At 44.5% G+C, this 19663-nt stretch overlaps 1 protein-coding gene across 1 annotated transcript; it reads left to right on the top strand.

Moving 5' to 3' along the window:
• Positions 1-1030: 1030 nt before the first annotated feature.
• LOC149341121 (lysosomal acid glucosylceramidase-like) lies at positions 1031-16244 on the top strand. The gene is made up of 10 exons (XM_089542836.1): positions 1031-1058; positions 3628-3813; positions 5364-5528; positions 6000-6133; positions 7370-7542; positions 8380-8623; positions 13474-13698; positions 15351-15514; positions 15672-15809; positions 16121-16244. Exons 1-10 carry the CDS (start codon positions 1031-1033, stop codon positions 16242-16244), a joined length of 1581 nt encoding a protein of 526 aa, XP_089398962.1.
• The last annotated feature ends 3419 nt before the right edge of the window (positions 16245-19663 follow it).

Raw genomic sequence — 19663 nt, 5'->3', positions numbered from 1 at the left:
CCGTTAGCCTGCGAAGGAACGACCTGTGGTGAGATCAGTGGCGTATGCGAACTCGAAGGCAAAAAGGAAGCGCCGTAGAATAGGCAAAAGGATGTCAATCTGCGTACCCGAAAAAAAACTCTTTTGTCTTATTTTAAACTCTTTATGTAAGTTAATCGTCTAAGAACAAAGACAGTGCCACCGTTATCCGTCCACAGTTGAACAGGTCGAAACTGATGCGTCAGACAAAGATCAATGGAAGCGATCGGCAACCGCGAACGCTCATAAATGTTTTTGACGCGCTTTGAATACCACTGACCAACCTTGAAAACATATTTATGTGTCTTTTAAGTAGGTATCAATGAACATGTAGCGCGACCAAGATATAGACAGATAGACGCATACACGCAACGCTGTGCGTGTGTGTCCTCACTGTTCCTTAGCTCTGTCTGTGTGTGTCCTATCAGTCCGCGTCTTGGTTGGGCTACACATTACTTCATATCATGCACCGACAAGCTCAAGTGTCAGCCCTTTTAATTTCCCACCGTTTTTTTTTTTCACGCCGTTAGTAAGCGAAGCACTTGTCTAAGGCGCCTTTGAAATAAAACATCATTGGTCGACGCCCGTGCTTGTGCCAGTGTCAAAACGACAAACCTAAAGTTCAGCATGTGATCTCGGAGGCCATGAGTACACGGCGCAAGGAGTTTACTGACAGGCGGCGTAAAAGAACAAGCATGAGGTGGAGATTGATGGAAAAAAATGGCGGACGATTTGGCGTAGTTAGGTCAAATGAGAATTAGGTGCGCTTGCACTTCGGCTTTCGGTTCCATTTATAGACTCGGTTTTCAAGGTCAATCATGCTTCAGACAAAGATCGGCGAAATCGAACTTCAGCTCCGCCTTAAGAGTACGACGCGATGTTTTCAATGGCTTAATACCCATATATGCGCAATTGGTGACTCTGAAATTTACATCCATAGATCCCTGGGAGTCCTCATATATCACTCCTGGCGCAGTGGTGCAGCGGTTAAGCGATGCGCCACTGCCCTGCGATGGCAGGTGCTGCCAGCGGTGGAGCTTGTGAGAACCAAGTTGTACTTCCCGAGCATCCTCAAGGTTAAAAAGAGAGGCTTCGGCGAAACATCAGCGAAATCTAAGATTGGAGGTTTTAGTGCTTGCGCATTAGAGAGCAATGTGTAAAACTACACAAGCGTTTACGCATCGGTAAATGATATTATTTGTTTGCAGCCTTTTTTCCCTGCTGCACACTTTCAATCTTACTGTAGTTTACGCTTGCTTCTACATCAGTGCGCCAAAATGCATTGAAATGGTGAACAGCAAAACCAGCCACACTAGCATGTTCACGTCCGCTCAAGATCAGTTCAGTGCTTTTCTTTAGGGCGCATTGTTAGTTCTGCAACTATCCTGGTGCTAAGAGATGCATTACCTTTTTGGGCGTGTGCATTGTGAGTGTGCGTGAGTGTTTTGTTCAGTTACTTCTCTCACACATTTTACCTAAGGGCACCCTTCTTTTTATTGAGCCCCCTTCTTTTTATTCCAGTCTTCAAGACTGGAATTTTTCCTGATATTCTCAAAAAAGCAAAAATCATTCCAGTGTTTAAAAAAGGCGACAAAGAACTTGTAAATAATTATCGACCCATCTCTATACTCTCATCGCTTAGTAAAGTTATTGAAAAGTTGTTTACCCTAAGAATAAATAACTACTTAAGCAAGTTTAACTTACTAAAAAATTCGGTCAATTAGGTTTTCGATCGGGAAATTCTACCAATCTTGCGTTGATTTGCCTAACTGACTATATTAAGCAAACACTGGACAGTGGCAAACTTGTTGGCTCAGTATTTTTTGACTTCACTAAAGCTTTCGATACGATTAATCACAATATTTTATTTGCCAAACTTGAAGCTTATGGCATAACTGGTCCCGCCCTAGCCTTTTTAAAAACTTATTTATTAGATAGACATAACGTGGTGTTCGTGGCTAATGCATTTTCTGATTTTAAGGTTACTAACATAGGTGTCCCCCAGGGATTGATTCTGGGCCCTTTGCTTTTTTTAATCTACATTAATGATCTGCCTGACGCACTTACTGACACTCACTGTGTATTATACGCGGATGACACTACAATTTCTTCTTGTGATAAATGTATAATCTCGCTATCTGCCAAATTAAATGCCTCTTTGGTTAGCATTATGTCCTGGTGCCATGATAATCACCTAATTATAAACCCTGTTAAAACTAAGTTTATGCTTTTTCGAACAAAACAAACAATCACAGCACACTTTCCTTCATTATCGCTTGGTCATACTTCTATTTCCGCTTGCGACAGCGTGACTTTCCTAGGTATTCAACTCGATTCTCAACTGAAATTTCATAATCATTTGGACCATGTGAAGAAAAAACTGCATTTAGAATTCGTGAATTAATAAAGGCTCGTAATTTTTTCCATCATCAGCACTCTTATCACTTTGCTTTTATTCACGCTCACATTAATTACGGTATTGTAGTATGGGGGAACACTTACAACTGTCATTTGCACTCTATCCAGCAACTTTCAAAATCAGGATATTCATATCATTACCCGCAGTTCATACCTTGTTACTGCTATCCCTTTGCTTCGTCAATATAATATCTTATCCGTTAGAAATTTATTTGATTACAACCTAGCCATCATGTTTTTTAGATTAATGAACAGTGCACTTTCTTTTGAATTTATCGACAAATGTTTTTTGAAAAATTGTAACCCTACGAGATTTGCGGCTCAAAAAAATTTCTTGCTTCCCCAAGTTTTCACTAATTATGGAAAACGCCATTCTCATTTTGCATGCATTTCCCTGTGGAATAATTTACCCCTGAGTTTAAAATCGCCTATGTCTTTGTCTATGTTTAAATCGAATTTAAAAAGTTTTCTTTTGCAGCAAAATGTGGAGGGAACTGCTTCTATTCCCTTTAGAAAATTATTGTCCTTAATTATTTGCTAGAAATTTCTACTTTGTTTTTTGTTTCTTGACATCTGTATCCTTGTATTCTCAATTGTTTCTTTATATGTCTTTTCACAACGCTGTATTTTGTACAATATTATTTATAGTGGGTTGTTATTCCTGTTTTGCTTCTCTGTTTGTTTTTGCGCTGCTAATTTATTTTGTTCTCGTTATATAAATGTTACTTATTTAAAGTGCTATTGTTATTACTGCTAATTGTACCTTTCTGTGATGCTGCTTGTTTTTTAATCAAGTTAGTATTAACCTACCGGGGGTCCCGTGACAGTCGCTTGATTTTGGGACCCTCGCCTGTATACTGAATTTATGTAACCGATTTGTACACAATAAATTCTTATCTTATCTTATCTACCCGATAAACGGTGCTTGCGCTCTACCTCGCATAAACCATGCTGCATTGTGCGTGGACGAAGAGGTTTCAGCCAATCATGGGGGCCTAGCAGTGCCCATCGTTACGTGAGCTCGAGATTTGCTCATGTCGGGTCTTTCAAACAGGGCTACCGGTCACTTTTGAGATAGAGCACGGAACAAAGCTTCGCACTTTAGCACTTACAGAGAGGACAAATATGGGTGGTTTAAGAACAAAACTGCAGGGAAACTATAGAACCATAACCATGCCTTCCTAACCACAGTCTTAGCTGTCGGATGCCAGCGGAGGGACTACGGCCGGGGCAGTGTCGTGTGCGTCTGCGACGCGAAGTACTGCGACTTTGTTGGTGACATTGGACCATTGCCGAGTGGAGGAGCTGTTGTGTTCGAAAGCACCAAGAAAGGCCTCCGTTTCAACAAGACTACCATACCGTTCCTCAAAGCACCAAGTGAGTTTCTGTTTTGAATGTTTTTGCAGTATTGTACACTTCAGTGTTCCCAGAGCGCTTCGCTTCACTTGGAGCTTAACCGGATTTGTTTTACACTGGATATTACATGAGCAGTGCTGAAATTCATTTAATAAGCATCAAATACACGTTAGCGCAGTTGTGAGCGACCACGGAGAAGGAATCGTAACAGAAAGACACCCAGATGGTAGGATCCAAATGAAACGACAGATTAAGGATAAATGCGAACATGAAACCAGTCGCTCAATGTCGCGCACTTGGGGCGAAATTTGTGAGCAATATTTTCCTGTTGTATTTGTTTGAACGTTTACCACTGGTCAGATCTACCTTTGATAGAGGGGCCGACAAAACGCACTGCTTGTTGGCCGTCAACCGTGACGTCATAGACGGAAGCTGCCAATCATGAGAGGTCAACTGAACGCACCTGGAAAGGAATTGTAAACAAAGTACATGACAAAAATAAAAAAAATCTGAAAAGGAAACAAACAAACGCAATCAATAAGCAAAAGGAAGCTCACACTGATGCATGGCGATAAATAAAAAAGCTAAGTCAAGTAACTTTTCACTTGTACTATTTGGACAAATTTTAAAGGGAACTGCGAACAAAAAATTTTGCAGTCTATCTCGTCGTCGATCGAGTGCCAGGAGGGGGGCGAGTTCTAAAGAAGATTAGGGAAACTGAATAGTCAGGAGACAGGAGAAGAGACATTGTTTCAAATCAAATACATTCCTTAATTTTTGAGTAGCAAGGAAACAATGATTACTGAAACATCGGTGGCACAAGTTGGCTGAGAGTGAGCGTTGCAACAAGTGTACCATACGATCGTCTCAGGAGTATCTTGGATTGGAAAATGCGCCGTTATCACTTTGTCGCGGTGGGTGCATTGTTTCAGCGCTCCTATGTATTCCGTGCTTGTCTATTTCTTTGATATTCAATTAACCTGTCATCCGCGCCCTTCATTTAACGGTGTCTTAAGAGAGCATATGCTCATTTAGCGTGCGCGATGTCTTTTGATCACAACACGGCGCCAGTCTAAACGTCCAAAAAGAAGCCGTCGGTGCCACAGAGTTCACTTTTTCTGCCATATTATATCGACTTTACTGTGACCTCTGCTGTCGTTTACTGTCTCCGGCACTGTACTCTTGAGCATGTGTTTGTAGGTGCGACCCCAGTCAATACAGCCACATTTCGATAGGCTTGAAATGCTTTACACAACAACGTACTGAGTCTTCATTGCACGTTGAAGTATTTCAAATGGTGAAACTCAATCCATATTTTTCCACCACAGCGGGAGTTATCGACCCGGAACGGGTTTAGCACATAAAATCCCACTCCATTGAACAATCGTGCGTCTAAAATTTCTTGCCACAGTTCAGCGAGCTTAGTGTTACAAGGGTGCGTCTGTAGATAAATGAAAGCCCAATGGACTTTGGGTACTCCGATAAAGTAGGAATACAAAGACAAAAAGAGTATTCCGTGGAATTCGCATGTTTCTGAAATAGCATCTTAATTCTGTTTCATCTGTCAACAGGTTCCAGCGATAATGACGCTCAGGTGCTCGTTGTCAACGCTTCCAAAATGTACCAAACATTTTTCGGTATCGGAGGTGCCTTCACCGATGCAACTGTACTCAATCTGCAGTCCCTGCCGACCCGTATGCGAGACGACATCCTCAAGTCTTACTATTCGCCAAAAGGTAACGTGAATGGTGCTCTTGGGCCAACAGCATCCTCCCTCCTCTTTGTGGGGTTCCCTGGAGCTAATCTTAAAACAGCCGGAATTTTGACTGAAAACTAAGGATGCTTATTACTGGCTATGCAGTCACTTCTAACGTTCTCGGCCATCGCGAAGATGACAGCACGGAGAAAAATGCACAAGCGGAGAAATTGATGCCGCAATGGAAATAGATTATCCATATTTAATACAAAATCTATGATGGCATGCAGTCTTTCACAGGAAAGCTTCGATGTTAGTCCAGCGGGCACTAAAGTTTTCTTTGAACAATTATTGCTAAAGGAATAGACTATTTTTTGCATGTTGCGTGGCAGAACGAAATTCCTGTCAACGATGTTTCCAAAAAATCTATACAAGAAGCAAAAAAGAAAAGTTCCCTGTGCCTTCTCCTTGAAAGGAATGCCTGATTTGTGTCTTTTGTGTACGGCAACAGGAATCGGATACACCATCGGAAGGATTCCGATAGCGAGCTGCGACTTCTCGGAGCGAAAGTACACTTACGACGACTGTGCAGGAGACTTCGAGCTTTCCAACTTCACACTCGCTCCAGAAGACTTAAACCTCAAGGTACTCGGAAACACGGCTGTAAACTTAAACAATGGAACTGAGCAGAAAATCTGCCATAGTCATTGCACCACGGGACATGGATGTGGTTCACCAGGGTGGAAATTTGGGCAAGTCGGTATTGATCCATAACATAAGAGTAGCGCAAAACCAGGACGACGGACACAAGGGGAGAGAACACACACCAACAACACAGGCATAGCGCCTGTGTTGTTGGTGTGTGTTCTCTCCCCTTGTGTCCGTCGTCCTGGTTTTGCGCTACTCTTATGTTATGGATGTGGTCATTGCTTACTCCACTGGCCGAGCTTGTTTGAGTCGTGATAACTGCTGTGAGGGTCGTTGTGCGCTAGTGTGTGGCGCTGGTGTGTGTAGCAATCGCACTCGAGGAGCGCGAGGTGAGCGTAATTATTGCAACATAATCGCTTAAAGCTGCCAAGCTAAGTGATAGAAAAATATTCACCCTGCGACTTTTGAAGCAAGGTGGGGAGTGCACTCATGCTACTATGCTTATTTTGTTCATCCGATTACCAACTGCGATAGTGAGAAGTTACGGTACAGTACCAGAAAGAAAACACACATATCATGCCATAAAACTGTTGTCTTGGGACATAAACCAAAACTCTGTTGAATCCAGTACTAAAGTGCACATAGTAAACTAGCGCAACACATCAAACGTCGACAGGCTGCGTACGCCACTGCAGCGTTTCTTTCCACTTATATAAGCTGTCCTGCATATCTCACATGTGGCAAACGTAATGGTAATTGCTGCCAGTGACCAGTCGAGAAACGATCTACATGAGGAATCCTGTCGTAATCAGACCGTCGGGACTAGCATCTTTGTTTTCGTGAGAAAAGAAAGATGCTAATCCCGGGGTGAAATGCTTTGAAAATCAGTCTTTGACTCCACCTTGTGTAAATAGAGGGCCACAGTGGGCTTTGCAGCACAAGGAGGACTGTCGTCTCCTGCTGATAGATTTTCCATCGAAGAAGTCTGAAGTTGGTCAAAGGCCTTTATCTAAGCATTTAACCCCAGAACAGTCGAGCTAGACCGGGGGAAATCTGTACACATTATAAAATGTTTGGTTACCCGGAGGCTCAGAGTATCGAACCCAGCACTTTTCGCACGTGAGGCGCATGCTTTACCAAAAGGCCACCGCTTTGGTTGCCCTGTGGCTGCACAAGCTTCTGAAGTAAAAAAATAAAAAAAACATTATCAGCTGAACCACGAACGCTACGCAGATCCCGTACATCAAGAAGGCCATGGCTCTGTCGAGCAAGCCTATCTGGTTCTTCGGAAGCGCGTGGAGCAGCCCCGCATGGATGAAGACTAGCAACAAGCTGGAGGGAGAAGGGGTCCTCAAAGGCAAACCGGGAGGCCGTTACTACAAGTCCTGGGCGAAGTACTACGTCAGGTACGATGCGCTGCTACTACCAGCGAGCGTTTCTCGGAACTGCCGTGTTCAGGTACGGTTTCGTCACGCTGATTGGGTATAAGGTACCACAGAATGACAACTTAAGGCTTTTGTCGTAGGCTTTTATCCTCTTCGGTGTAATATGAAAAAAAAAAATTGAGTATGCTCTGTCAACTCGCCGATCAGTGTATGACTGAGTTTTTTCAGCAGCATTCAGGCATGATCCAAATTTGCCCTAGTGTCCATTTACGTGGGGGAAGTTAAAGGCGCTCCTTGTTCAGAACACTTCTGTGATGGGAAAGAAGGAGCTGGTTTAAGTCATTTTCTGTCTCTGTACATATACAAGACAAAGTGGAATGTGACGAATCTGTGCCCTTTTATGCGTGCACTACGGTGATGAATTTCAGAGCTTTCATCACGAGTTCCCTCCATTTACGCGTGATATGGGGAAATGAATGCTTTATAGCACAGACCGATGGTGGAACAGCGTTTCATTGAACTAGCATGTGCAGGGTTGGTCAAAAACCCCAGGCCACGCGGTCTGCTTTGAGACTTGTGGCGCGGTATTTACGACAAACCCTTCAGATCAGATCCTGTGGAATATGAGGTGCAATCTCATTCCCACCCTTGAGACAGTTGCTAACTCCAAAAGCTCCGTAAGTGCCTGCCCATACAGCTGTTACGCAGATTTTGTGGTCTGAGGACTTTTGAGCAACCCTGTACGCGTTCCCCATGCTTGTTGTTTGTACATCAGTTTTCTGCTGTAAGAACCCGCGAAGTGCTCACAGCACTGCTAAATTAACAATAAGTAAACATGACTGGTCTCGCGTTCTCAAGGTTTGTGCAGGAGTACGAGCGTCGCGGCGTTCCCATCTGGGGTCTGACCACACAAAACGAGCCTACGTCGGGCTTCTTGAAGGGCTATCGCTGGCAAACCCTGGGATTCACGGCTGACACACAGAGGGATTTCGTCAAGCTCGACCTGGGGCCGGCGCTAGCTAAAGCTGGCTACGGACCGCGCAAGCTCAAAATCTTGATCGTCGACGACAATCGCGTCGTTCTTCCATGGTGGACCAAAGTGGTGGGTGCAGAAGGGTCCGAACTACTCTGAACGAAAGCAGGAGCCATTCGTGCTCTGAGAGCAAGAGAGGGAATGAAGAGAGAAATGCGGTTTAATGGGAGAGTAATTGGGCTGATTACTCTGCTCTGAGGGAAAGGGATAGAAAAGTTAAAGAATAAATAGGAGAGACATAGAGCGATAGGAAAAGCTTTTAGGTGTTGTGTATTTGCAATTGAGCGTTATTTAAACCCAGTCTGTAGCTCTATCTAAGCATATGCACCACCTTACGAGGAGCGCTCACGTTGCTGGAGAAAGAAAAAGATAGGAGAACGCGGGAAAGTACGAAAAATTTACGATGAATGCGTCAAAGCATTAAAATAAGTAAAACTAGTGAAGCAGTAAAATGGAAAGAAATTGTTTTAGTGGGAGAATGATTGTCTTTTTGCTGAGAGGGCATTAAGATGCAAAGCAGTTTCCCAGTTTCGATGCTTTAACTTCACTTGTAGTTGTAGGACGAGTTCGTGATAGGTAATTTTTAAGGCGTCAGCCTTACTTGATCCATTAAGCGAAAACCCATCTGTATGTCTGTTTGTGTGTGTTAACACTCGATGGTGCCTATAAAAGATGGCGTACTCATACAACCTCGTAGGTGGCGGTTAAATTAACACTTGGTCGCACGAGGTTGATCGGGGCAACCTAAACTACACAAGTCCCACCGGTGGTAGCACCTGCCATTGCAGGACTGTGGCGCATCTCTTGACCGCTGCACCACTGCGCTAGGAGTGGTATGGGTACTCCCAGGGACCTCATGAATGTTAAGTAGAGGAAGACCAGTTCTTCATATTGGGCATTAACCTGTTAGCTATCGCGGGGTATACATTTAAGGCGGAGCGCAGGCAGCGGTACGGCAACGACAAACTTCCCGAACTTTGCGCGCAGATTAGAAGGGCTGCGGCGGCGTCGCGGCGACGGCTACGTAAAGCCATGAAGAGGTAGAATTGCTAGCTGCGTGGGATCGGGTTAAATCACGTCCCAGCGCTCCGCGACTGCGTTCACAAAGTGAGCAGGCGGGCTTACGCCTTCTCACACGTAAGCAGTCTTTGTCTCTGCCGGCTTTTTGCTTGTTTTTGATCAGAGAGCAAAAAGAGGAGAGACTTCTAGGCTCAGATGACCTGGTTCTACGCTGGTTGCTTACTTAGCACTGTTACTTTCCGGCGATAAAAGCTTTATAAGGCCCTTATCTCTGGTCATCGGCACACCGCATCGGCACCGAGTCGTCTGACTGCCTCATGAAAAACTTTCTATTTGGTGACCAAGCAAACTTACACCGATGATCGTACTTTGTTGTAATAGCGAATGCAAGCAGTTTCTTCTCTGTCGGGCTGAGGTGTTCATTGACGTACACAGGGTCAGTTTTCCAGCCCAGCGTGCTCGCTTATCAATTTTTTTGGCTTTTTGGAGCGTGGTGCCCCGTTTGGTTCGAGACCGGAACTGAACTACAATGTTCTACTTATCTTGCCTTTCGTGTCAGTACTCGATGGTAGACTTAAAAGTACCATTTTTGAATTGGCTCACTAATTGCATTTCCAAACTTTAAGACTATTTCAATCACAGATTCGCTGTCATTTTTGAAGATTCCTTGAATTTCAAGGTTTTCTCTTTTTGAGTATTGCTAAATATTGTTCAGCACCTTTAATTCTGTACTTGTATGCACTGTTCGAAGCGTCTCCCTTTCAGCAGCATGGTTTCCCGTTTTTAGCTATTCCAGAATTTAGCTTTTCCTCAAGCTCTTTGATGGAGTCATGTGCAACCTCAAGGCTCTGAGCTAAACCTTTTATTACTCTTGAGTTCCCGAATTTCGCTCCTAATTTCCCACTCCATCAACTTACGGAGTAGCTTTATTTAAACTTTGGTTTCATCGCTTAACTTCGCAATATCAGCTTGTAAGTCCTTTTTCGTTGCTAGTGCCTTTTTTCCGCTCATAAATGAACGTGTATCTCCCTACAGTCAAACATCACCATCATCATCGTCAGCCTGACTACCTCCACTGCCTCTCCCATATCTCTCCCGAAAGAGGCCTCCCCTATATCCCTCAAATTAACCCTGTCCTGTGCAAGCTGCGGCCAACTTATCCCGGCAAACTTCTTTCTACCTTTCTGCTGCCCCCCTGCTGCGCTTGCCTCCTCTTGGTATCCAGTCCGTCACCTTCAACGACCATCGGCTATCTTGCGTTTGCATCAGTGAAACAGCGCACTCAATAAGGCTCGACTCGGCGGACAAAAGGAAACAGCAGAACTTTGTATAAACACCCGGCAGCAGCGGCAGGTGTCTAGTAACAATGAATATGACCAATGTGTTTTTTTGCACTAACCTGCGATGAAGGCAGAAGTAGATTAGGTCTTTTCCAACGGGCTCGTAGCTATACTGCTGAACGCCGTGTATGTCGACTACTCATTTTGTAGTGAATGAGGTCATCACGTGAGAGCTGACGTAGCAGGTCACAGTGCCGCCGACGATGACGCCTCTTTAAACCAGGTGGCTTCCAGCGTAATCTGTGTTTCCATAACGGCAGGCTGCAGTATGAATCCGTGCAAGCGCCTAATACGGCTGCGTGAGTATGGATTGCGATGATGTCAAAAGTAGATCAGAAGGTTTCCAATATGCTTATCGCTGCTGTAAAATGTCTTGGAAAATGCGAGAAGCGAGATGACTGAAATAAGCATAATGAGGCAGCCGTTAAGGAAATAAACACCTTTTTTTTAGAAAAAAAAAATACTTGTGAAAATGAATAATCCAAGACGTGGTTGAGCGGGAGAATATTTAATTCACGAAATGATGTGGTATGCAATCATGGTCTTCAGTTATTGCGTTTATGTACTGTCAAAAGCGCAGTAATGAAAGACCATGATTACAACCAACTAGCCCAACTTAACCTTCTTTTTGGTTACGTAAATTATTTATAAGCGGTTTAGAAAAAGCGTAGTACATGTGTATTTTTCTTGCAAGCAGTTTTTTGGCGAGTGTACGCTTTTTGCCAATCGCTGTGATCTGCCCTTGCCGGACTTCTTGGATTCTGCTTTACCTTTGATTTCAGGTTTTGTTGCGGCCAGGTGTGAAGCGAATTTCGCTTCAATAACTTTTTTATAAATTTTCTTAAAGGTGCACTGAAGAGGAATCTGAACTCGTATTTTTACCGCTGGAACTCGATCTACACGTTCCGAGCGTTCTTGGAAACTTCGAGTTACTGCCCTGTGCGGCAGATTTTCCTAATTTAAATAAGATTAATGTCGAGCTCCCGCCTTTTTTTTTCTTTGAATTCCTCGCAAACGGTGGGAGGAGACCTATCAGCCAGTAAAGTGGCGGCTTTCCGCTCTGCCATCGGTAGAGTGATACGTAGTGGTCGGTGAAAGAAGAGTCCACGCGTATTTTTATTTCCGTGAGCCTAATTTGCAGCTATGTAGTCTATGACTAGACCTATTTATTCACGGAAACCTAAAACAAAAAAATAAAAGCCAAAACAAAGTCGCCACGCGACTGCCTGAAAGGCACTCTACGCGTTAGTCGACTCCTCCCACCGTATGTGAGGAGTTCAAGAAGAAAAAAAAAGGCGGGAGCCGGACGTTAATCCGATTTTATTAGGGGAAGCGGCCCCACAGGGCAATAAATCGAAGTTTCTAAGAATGCTGGGAACGCGTAGATCGAGTTCCCGCGGCCAAAAGACGAGTACAGATTCCTCTTCAGTACAACTTTAACATGTAGTAACCTTACACAACGAGTAACTCTACAGAGTGCCTTTCAAGACGTGAGGAAAGGGCTTAAAGTAAACTCACTCATGTTGCAGGAGTTATACGAAAGCAGTATTGTATGCGACTCTTAGAGCCAGTAGGAATATCCTTTACTTATTGCTGATCTGTAAAATTTTTAAACAGTTCTTGATCGCCCTTTCAACCACTAGAGACAAATAGATTTTGAAAAGTAATAGAGCTTCAAGAGAAATCATATGTGGGGCATTTTATAAAGATGCAGGTTCATGGTGAATGTTTTTCGACGATGTGAAGGCATTCAGCGCTGGAAATCACGTAATGAAATAGAATTTTTAACGCACCGGTTCCTGCTTGAGCGCATTGTGTCGACGGCCAGTTGAGAAGCTTTGTTGAGAGCGGAGTCTCCAAATTAGGAATTTTCAAAACGTGAAACGAGTAGGCATTCCAGATTTTCCGCATCTTGTTTAAAGCGCATTATATGTAGTTAGGTTTTCTCAGCGCAGGAAGACCAATATATAAAAGAAAATGTACACCCCCAGCGCCGTGTAACCCTTTCTAAGTCTCACCAATAGTTAGCCCAAACAGATACCATAGTTAACAGCATAAAAACCTGTCTCAGTGCACCTACGTTTGCCAAAATTATGCTATTAGTACGTTCCTTAGGCGCTCACTAACACCTTTCTCCAGACTTCTGGCTTAACTTCATAATTTGTTAGCTGATTTCAAATAAATAATTATATTAGCATGAAATAAAAGATGGCCTTGTATGCAGTAGGCGACCGCCAGATATCCCAGGTCCCTTCTCCTTGCCTCAAGCATCCAGGGACACCCGCACATGTTTCCAGTTAAAAAACTTAAGCCAACAAAAAAAAAGCGCTTTCGGTCAGTCATTGTGAGGTCCCGCGTGTTTCAGGTGTGCCCGCTACAACCTAAAATTACAAAAAAAAAAGCGCGTCCGCACAGCTACAAATCTATTGCGGGTTTATTATTCACTTGTACCCTCCCACGAGGCGACCTTATCTTGAGCCTTTGCCTAAGTTTTCCCCCCAAAAGAGTCCATAACCACGGACAGATCTCGAGTCAGAGTCTTCGCTTCACGTTCTGCAGGTGCTAAGCGACCGTAAAGCGTCCAAGTACATCCACGGAATCGCTGTTCACTGGTATTTGGACAGCGTCACCAGCCCACGCATCCTGGACAGAGTGCACGAAAGATTCCCCGACAAGTTCATTCTCAGTACCGAAGCCTGCACCGGCACATCGATTACGCCCTGGAACAACGTGGCTCTGGGGTGCTGGGAACGAGCTGAGAAGTACGCCAGCGATATACTGCAGGTGAGACAAAAGTGGTGAATATATGCCGTTTCTGGACGCTGATTCGTCTGCCTCTCTTACCCGTGTTGTGTGTTCCACAACGGCCGACAGCGCTGCCACTGAGATGGCCTTGAGAAGACTTAAGTCTTTCTCAGCTCAGCCTGGGGTAATCATGACGGACTCAACGTCTTTGTTCGCTTTTCTTCATAGAGTTCTCTATAACTTTTCAGTATGTTCCTTAGCATATGAGCACCATGGGAAACGAGGTGGCGTACAGCCTAGCCTATTAAGTGCTCTCTGTTGAACTATTAACAAAGGTTTTTCAAGATTTCAGGCGATTCTTTAAAGAAGCTTTCATAAGCTACTTCGGATCCCTGTGGTGCAACCCTGCGTAAACAGGATGCTTGAGGAAGGCTCATTCTACTCTCCACAACACCGCATTCGCACTGGGTCTGTTCGTACTCCAGCCTGAATGTACAAGACAGGACTGCCGAGGAAACCTCGACGAAGAAAGGCAGCTCCTGCATCAATCAATCAATCAATCAATCAATCAATCAATCAATCAATCAATCAATCAATCAATCAATCAATCAATCAATCAATCAATCAATCAATCAATCAATCAATCAATCAATCAATCAATCGATCAATTTTATTTACCAGGAAAATGTGGCTGGTCACCCTGGGCTAATAAAAGCTGTTCACACAGCTTGATAAAGGCCACCTTGACAAGAGGACAGGGATGCCACACGGTTCTCTGCAAGGGATTATTAAATTTGTAGGAGCCATATTAATTAGGAGAGAGACTTTCGACTTTTTCCTAAACTTTTTTCAGGGCACTGCGCTGTGCTACAAAAGGTTAAAGCTGAAGCAAACTAATGTGGGCGCTTGTATGCGTGGTGACAGAGATCTCGCTCGGTCGCTAAACGGTGCCAGAAACTCTTGTCTTTAATTATTATTAAATGTGGTGCTTCGATGGAACCATTGCCGGCAGAATTCTGGCCCAATTGTCGCCATGCAAATTCTACCTGCAGCCAGCAGCAAGCTCAATCTCCAACTGAAGTGGCAGCTTAGGCATGTTGGCATTGCATGGCAGGATTGAACAGGATTGCCCTCGCCCATTGTGTGCCGTTGAATCCTGTCACTCAGTCTCGAATATACGTTAAATGCCCAGACGTAAAACCACCAGCAGTAGTGCACCAGAGGGCGTAAACACGAGGCTGTTTGTTAAGCAGAGAGTGACTACACACACCAATCGCTGTTGTTCAACGGGCGAAAATTATTGGAAGTGCACGCAGAGAGCACCCGCCATGAAATGAAAGGATTGGCTTGAACCAACGTGTTAGCACGTATCTCAAGTCTGCATTCAGGTTTATTGTTTTAGAAGCGCCATATCTCTAATAACGTATCGGTGCCTTATTAATTTCTTTTACTCACGGTTTGGTTTTCGCCTTCTAATTTCGAGGTTATTAGTAGCCCCAAACCAGGGCGCTTCTCAGGAATTTATAATTACTTTCACAGCTAGCAGGTGTCCTTCAAACTTATATTTCCAAGTATTCTCCCGTTCCCTCTTTCGCGCAGAAATTTATGACGTCATTAAAAATAATTTTAATAGTAAGTTTCAAAAGATAATGGGCCTCTGATATAGTTTTTCTTCTCCAACGAACCTATAGGATGTCAACCATTGGACTAGCGGTTGGACAGACTGGAACCTCGTGCTCAACACGCAAGGTGGCCCCAACTGGGCCAGAAACTTTGCCGACTCACCCATCATCGTCAACGCCACTGCTAAGGAGTTCTACAAACAGCCGATGTACTACGCCCTGGGTCACTTCAGGTACGCTTGTAGAGTGCGTTCGTTGAAGGCTCAAAATGCACCTTCCTTGCATATGCTCTCTGCAGACGAGCTTAGGGGCTGCGTTCTTAATTTGCCTTCGATTCTTCATCAAAGTTTGCATTCCAGGGCTCTCACTAATCTTTCTTTTCCCCTGCAGCAAGTTCATTCCGAGGGGAAGTGTCAGGATCTACTCCCGTTTGAGGCGAGTGCGTTCCAAAAAATCGCGCAGGAATAAGCTTCGGTATGTAGCCTTCAGGACTCCCGACTCGGCAATCGTCGTCGTCGTCCTCAACAAGTAAGTCTACAGCCGCAAAATATCAGCTCGACTTCAACCGGTCCCTGAGCAGCATCGCCAGCGCCGCAACCCTTGTGTTTTGCGCAATTATCTGAGATTCGGGAAGCCTTTACAATTTGACGCCATTTTTTAAGATATGCTGGATTTATTTATTGAACAACGATGACTTCAGCGCGCATATCGTGCTTTACAGTTGCTCACGAACAAGGAAGTACTTTTAGAGCTTGGTTATGCATAATGTGAGGTTTTCCTTCTAACAGAACTTTTTAGAGTGCCTAATAACTCAACATTATTTTGTTCACCCCTTTCAGGGCTAACAGAGAACGCAGGCTGAAGATCAAGGACTTATTTGGCTCTCGAACTATTCTCAAGTTCATCAGAAAACGGTCAATAACTACCTTTATTTGGCGGCCACGACGAACGGGCTCTCATTAAACAGCTACGACTTCCTTTTTTTTCCCTCTCAAATATATTCTCGTTCATTTGTTTAGTGTGAAGTTGCATAACAGTACCGCACGTTGCACGAATCTTGTTCTGGGATCTCAGCATCTACCACTGCTGCAAAAGAAGAAAGTGGCTCAGCAGGTGAAGGGTTGACTTTTTTAACCACGATTCGAATGCAACTGTAATTGCAGTTTTAATTGCGGAGCTGCACTGCTGTCCAGCAGTGCGTCACTGTGTCTCCATGGTGCGGCTTTTCTTATTACCTGCAAGCTTGTACCGAGAACCAAGGCAGCCTGCAAGAATCTGCGTGGAGAAATACGACGTTTTCGCTGCGATGGGGTTGGTGTCCCTGCATCGCGACTTTTGTAAGCACTGATTTTAGCCAAAATATGTTGGGCTATCTGTTCTCAAAAGCACAGCAGCATAGCTAAGCATGTACAGCTTTTTCCTGTGTTTCTTCTGGAACTTATGCATGCAGGCCAGGTCAAGACAAACATCCATTTACTGAACGCATTGTTTGAGACAGGATCAGATGTACTAGTAAAAAAAAAAATTGGCAGTGGTTTAGCTCTGGTTAAACCTGGAGGATTGAGAAAGCAACGAGGAGAGAGAGAGAGAGGCGATGGAGAGCGCGCGGCAGCGGCGGCGGCTCCGGCACGCTAGCTATGCGCCGCTACTGCGCATGCGTAACTGGCGAGCGCGGCGGCGGCACCTCTGAGTCACCCGCGCAGTGACGGCGGCGGCGCGCCAGCTGTGCGCCGTGTGACGTCACTGCTCCTCGCGCATGCGCAGTATGGCCTTTCGTCAGCTCCGTTAAATGGCTCGGCGACTCGCGTAGTGTTGCTACAAAAGAACACAGATGGAAGGGTATTTGTTTCACGCTTTGAAGAAATAAAGTAACCGAAATAGGGTAAAAAAGGATTTAAAAAATAGTATTGGAACTTCTCTTGAGCACAGCTGTATGCAGGAAGTACAAGGGCCGTTACCTTGCTTGTAATAAGCACCTCTTTTCAGTGCTAAGAGAGAGGCCGATAACAATATCGATATATCCGATTCAGCTAATACTGGCGCAACTAATATGACGTTCTTTGCTTCAAGCCCCGGAAGAAGTAAAGGTGAATCACTCAAAAACTGGTTTTAGATTCAGTCTGCCCGTTCTATGTTATAGTCGGATACAACTCAAGTCGGCAGCGAAGCCCACCCACATTCAGGACCGCCGCACAGAATTACTCCACGGCAAAAAAGTAGTACGTTGTTTAAACTTTTCCAGTTGCCTAAACAGGAAGCTAATCACAAGAAGAAAAACTGTAAGCTCTAGAATTTTTATACCAGGCTTGTTTAATAAAGCAAAACAGTAAAAACCTGTTTTCGTTTACTATTGTGATTGGCTAGCGGAGTAATATAGGACACCGCGGACCGTGGCATAGTGTTAACAATTGCTGTTTTTTTTTTTTTTAAGTTGTATCCTACTATAAAGAGGCTCTAGCAACTGGTACTAAAGTTGTAAACAGTAAGAGGATTGCACCCTGCCGCCCGAGCGTCGCTGCCGACCGATAGTTGCGTTTGGCCGAGAAGAGACTTATTCTTGCAACGAAGGTCAGTATCTAGAATGAGCTATGCCGGCACTGCAAAGCTTAGCATGCTTACGCCAGCTCTCTACCGCGGTCTGTGCTTTTTTTTTTTTTTTTGAAATGAACGAAATTCACCTAAACCCAAACTTAGCAAAACGCGAACGCTCGTTATCCGGAAAAGTCGTAGCGCTATCCAAGCTGTTAAATTACTGGTATATGTTTTACAATTAGTTAAAGCAACTCTAAACTACATTGTAAATAACCCCAGGTAGTCGAAATTATCCAGAGCCCTGTACTACGACGCCCGAATAGCCTGAGTCGTTTTGAAACATTAATCCGAAAAACCTGTACCAAACGTGCCATAATCCTGTTTGCTTACCCATTCAGATGTGTACACATCTCTCAATTGGGTCGTGTACAATACGGGGCACTGCTGTGCTTCAACACAAGCAAGCTTAATGAGAATAGCACGCATCTGTCACAAACACTGACGTTTGCGACCTTATTTTCTAGAGTACACACGTCGGGAGTAGAGAAGTAATCTGGATAAAGTGTGGGAGACCTTGGATATATTTTACTTCACTGTAGCATTCTAAATTCATCAGCGTTGGGAAATGAACGTCTACAGGGCACAGAACAACTCGAAAATAGCTTGTATTGTCGTTTCCTCTGTGTCTCTGCTATTTCGCTTGTAATAACGAATTGAAAATGCACTGCCAACTAGTTCAAGTCAACGCCTTAACGTTCACTGCAGCACAGGCGCATCCTTGATTCATCGGAGACGGGGCTAATGACCTCATTGTTATTGCCGTCGTCTGGGTTTAGATCTTCCGCCCATACCTTCACATTCGCAGTCGGTGAGAAAGTGGAGCTGGGGAAGAAATAAATGAAACCACACTCCGAACAGCCCAACCTATCAGGCTGGAGCTGACAGAGAAAGCTCTCACGAGTGCATTTTGGCTCATTTTTATCCATACATCAGCGGGACCTGACTCATTTTTTATTTGACAGATGATTTGATCGCATGATTGCCAGATGTTACTGGGCACGTTTAGTTTTCACTGCCTCAGCAAAAGTATGATCTATGGACGAGTTTTCGATTACAGCAAAATTTGGCTTCGTTTCAGTTTTTGTGTTTGTATCATTTCGATACACACACAAAAAAAAAAACGTTTTATATACAGCGGTAAAAACGAAAGTGCAGTCGGCCAATACGAAAAACTGAGAAAAGTGCTTGATTAGGGAGGCTCCTCAAGACACGAGTGCAACCTACCACCACCTATGAACCGTCCTGGAATACACCACACCTTTGGTGCGGTGAACTTCATGCTTACATCTACTGTCGACGACGAAATAGACAGTGAATTTTAGGACGTCGCAACAAGCTCCAGCCACACGATTCCGGCTGTAGCTCGTTTCACATCTGTGCGCGTGGTCCTCCACAGAATATTTGTGCACATCCTAACTGACTACAGACTACATCGTCGGTAGATCGCGAGCCCCTCCCCATCTTTCTCCGAGAGATTGTTGACTGTTCTGTCTTAGCGGTATCGGGTTCAATCCTGGCCGCGGCGGCCGCGTTTCGATGGAGGCGGAACGCAAAGGTCGCGCGTGTTCTGTGCTATGTCAGCTGCACATTAATTAATGACCCCGTGCGCTTCTTTTCATGTCCCGTTTTTTGCGCAGTTTCTATATTTGAAGAATTCTACACGTGACACAGGCGCTGGACCAACCATATATCACCTTTTATGGGCGCCTATCGGACTACAGCGAGTGGAAACCCAGCATATTACCGCGGATATCCGCTGCCTACAGGACAGCGAGTGGAAACCCAGCATA

The sequence above is a fragment of the Amblyomma mixtum genome, chromosome 5, assembly GCF_055824585.1.
Source record: "Amblyomma mixtum isolate Tamu chromosome 5, ASM5582458v1, whole genome shotgun sequence".
NCBI classification, from domain to species: domain Eukaryota; kingdom Metazoa; phylum Arthropoda; class Arachnida; order Ixodida; family Ixodidae; genus Amblyomma; species Amblyomma mixtum.
This window is presented reverse-complemented; position numbering and strand designations above follow the sequence as displayed.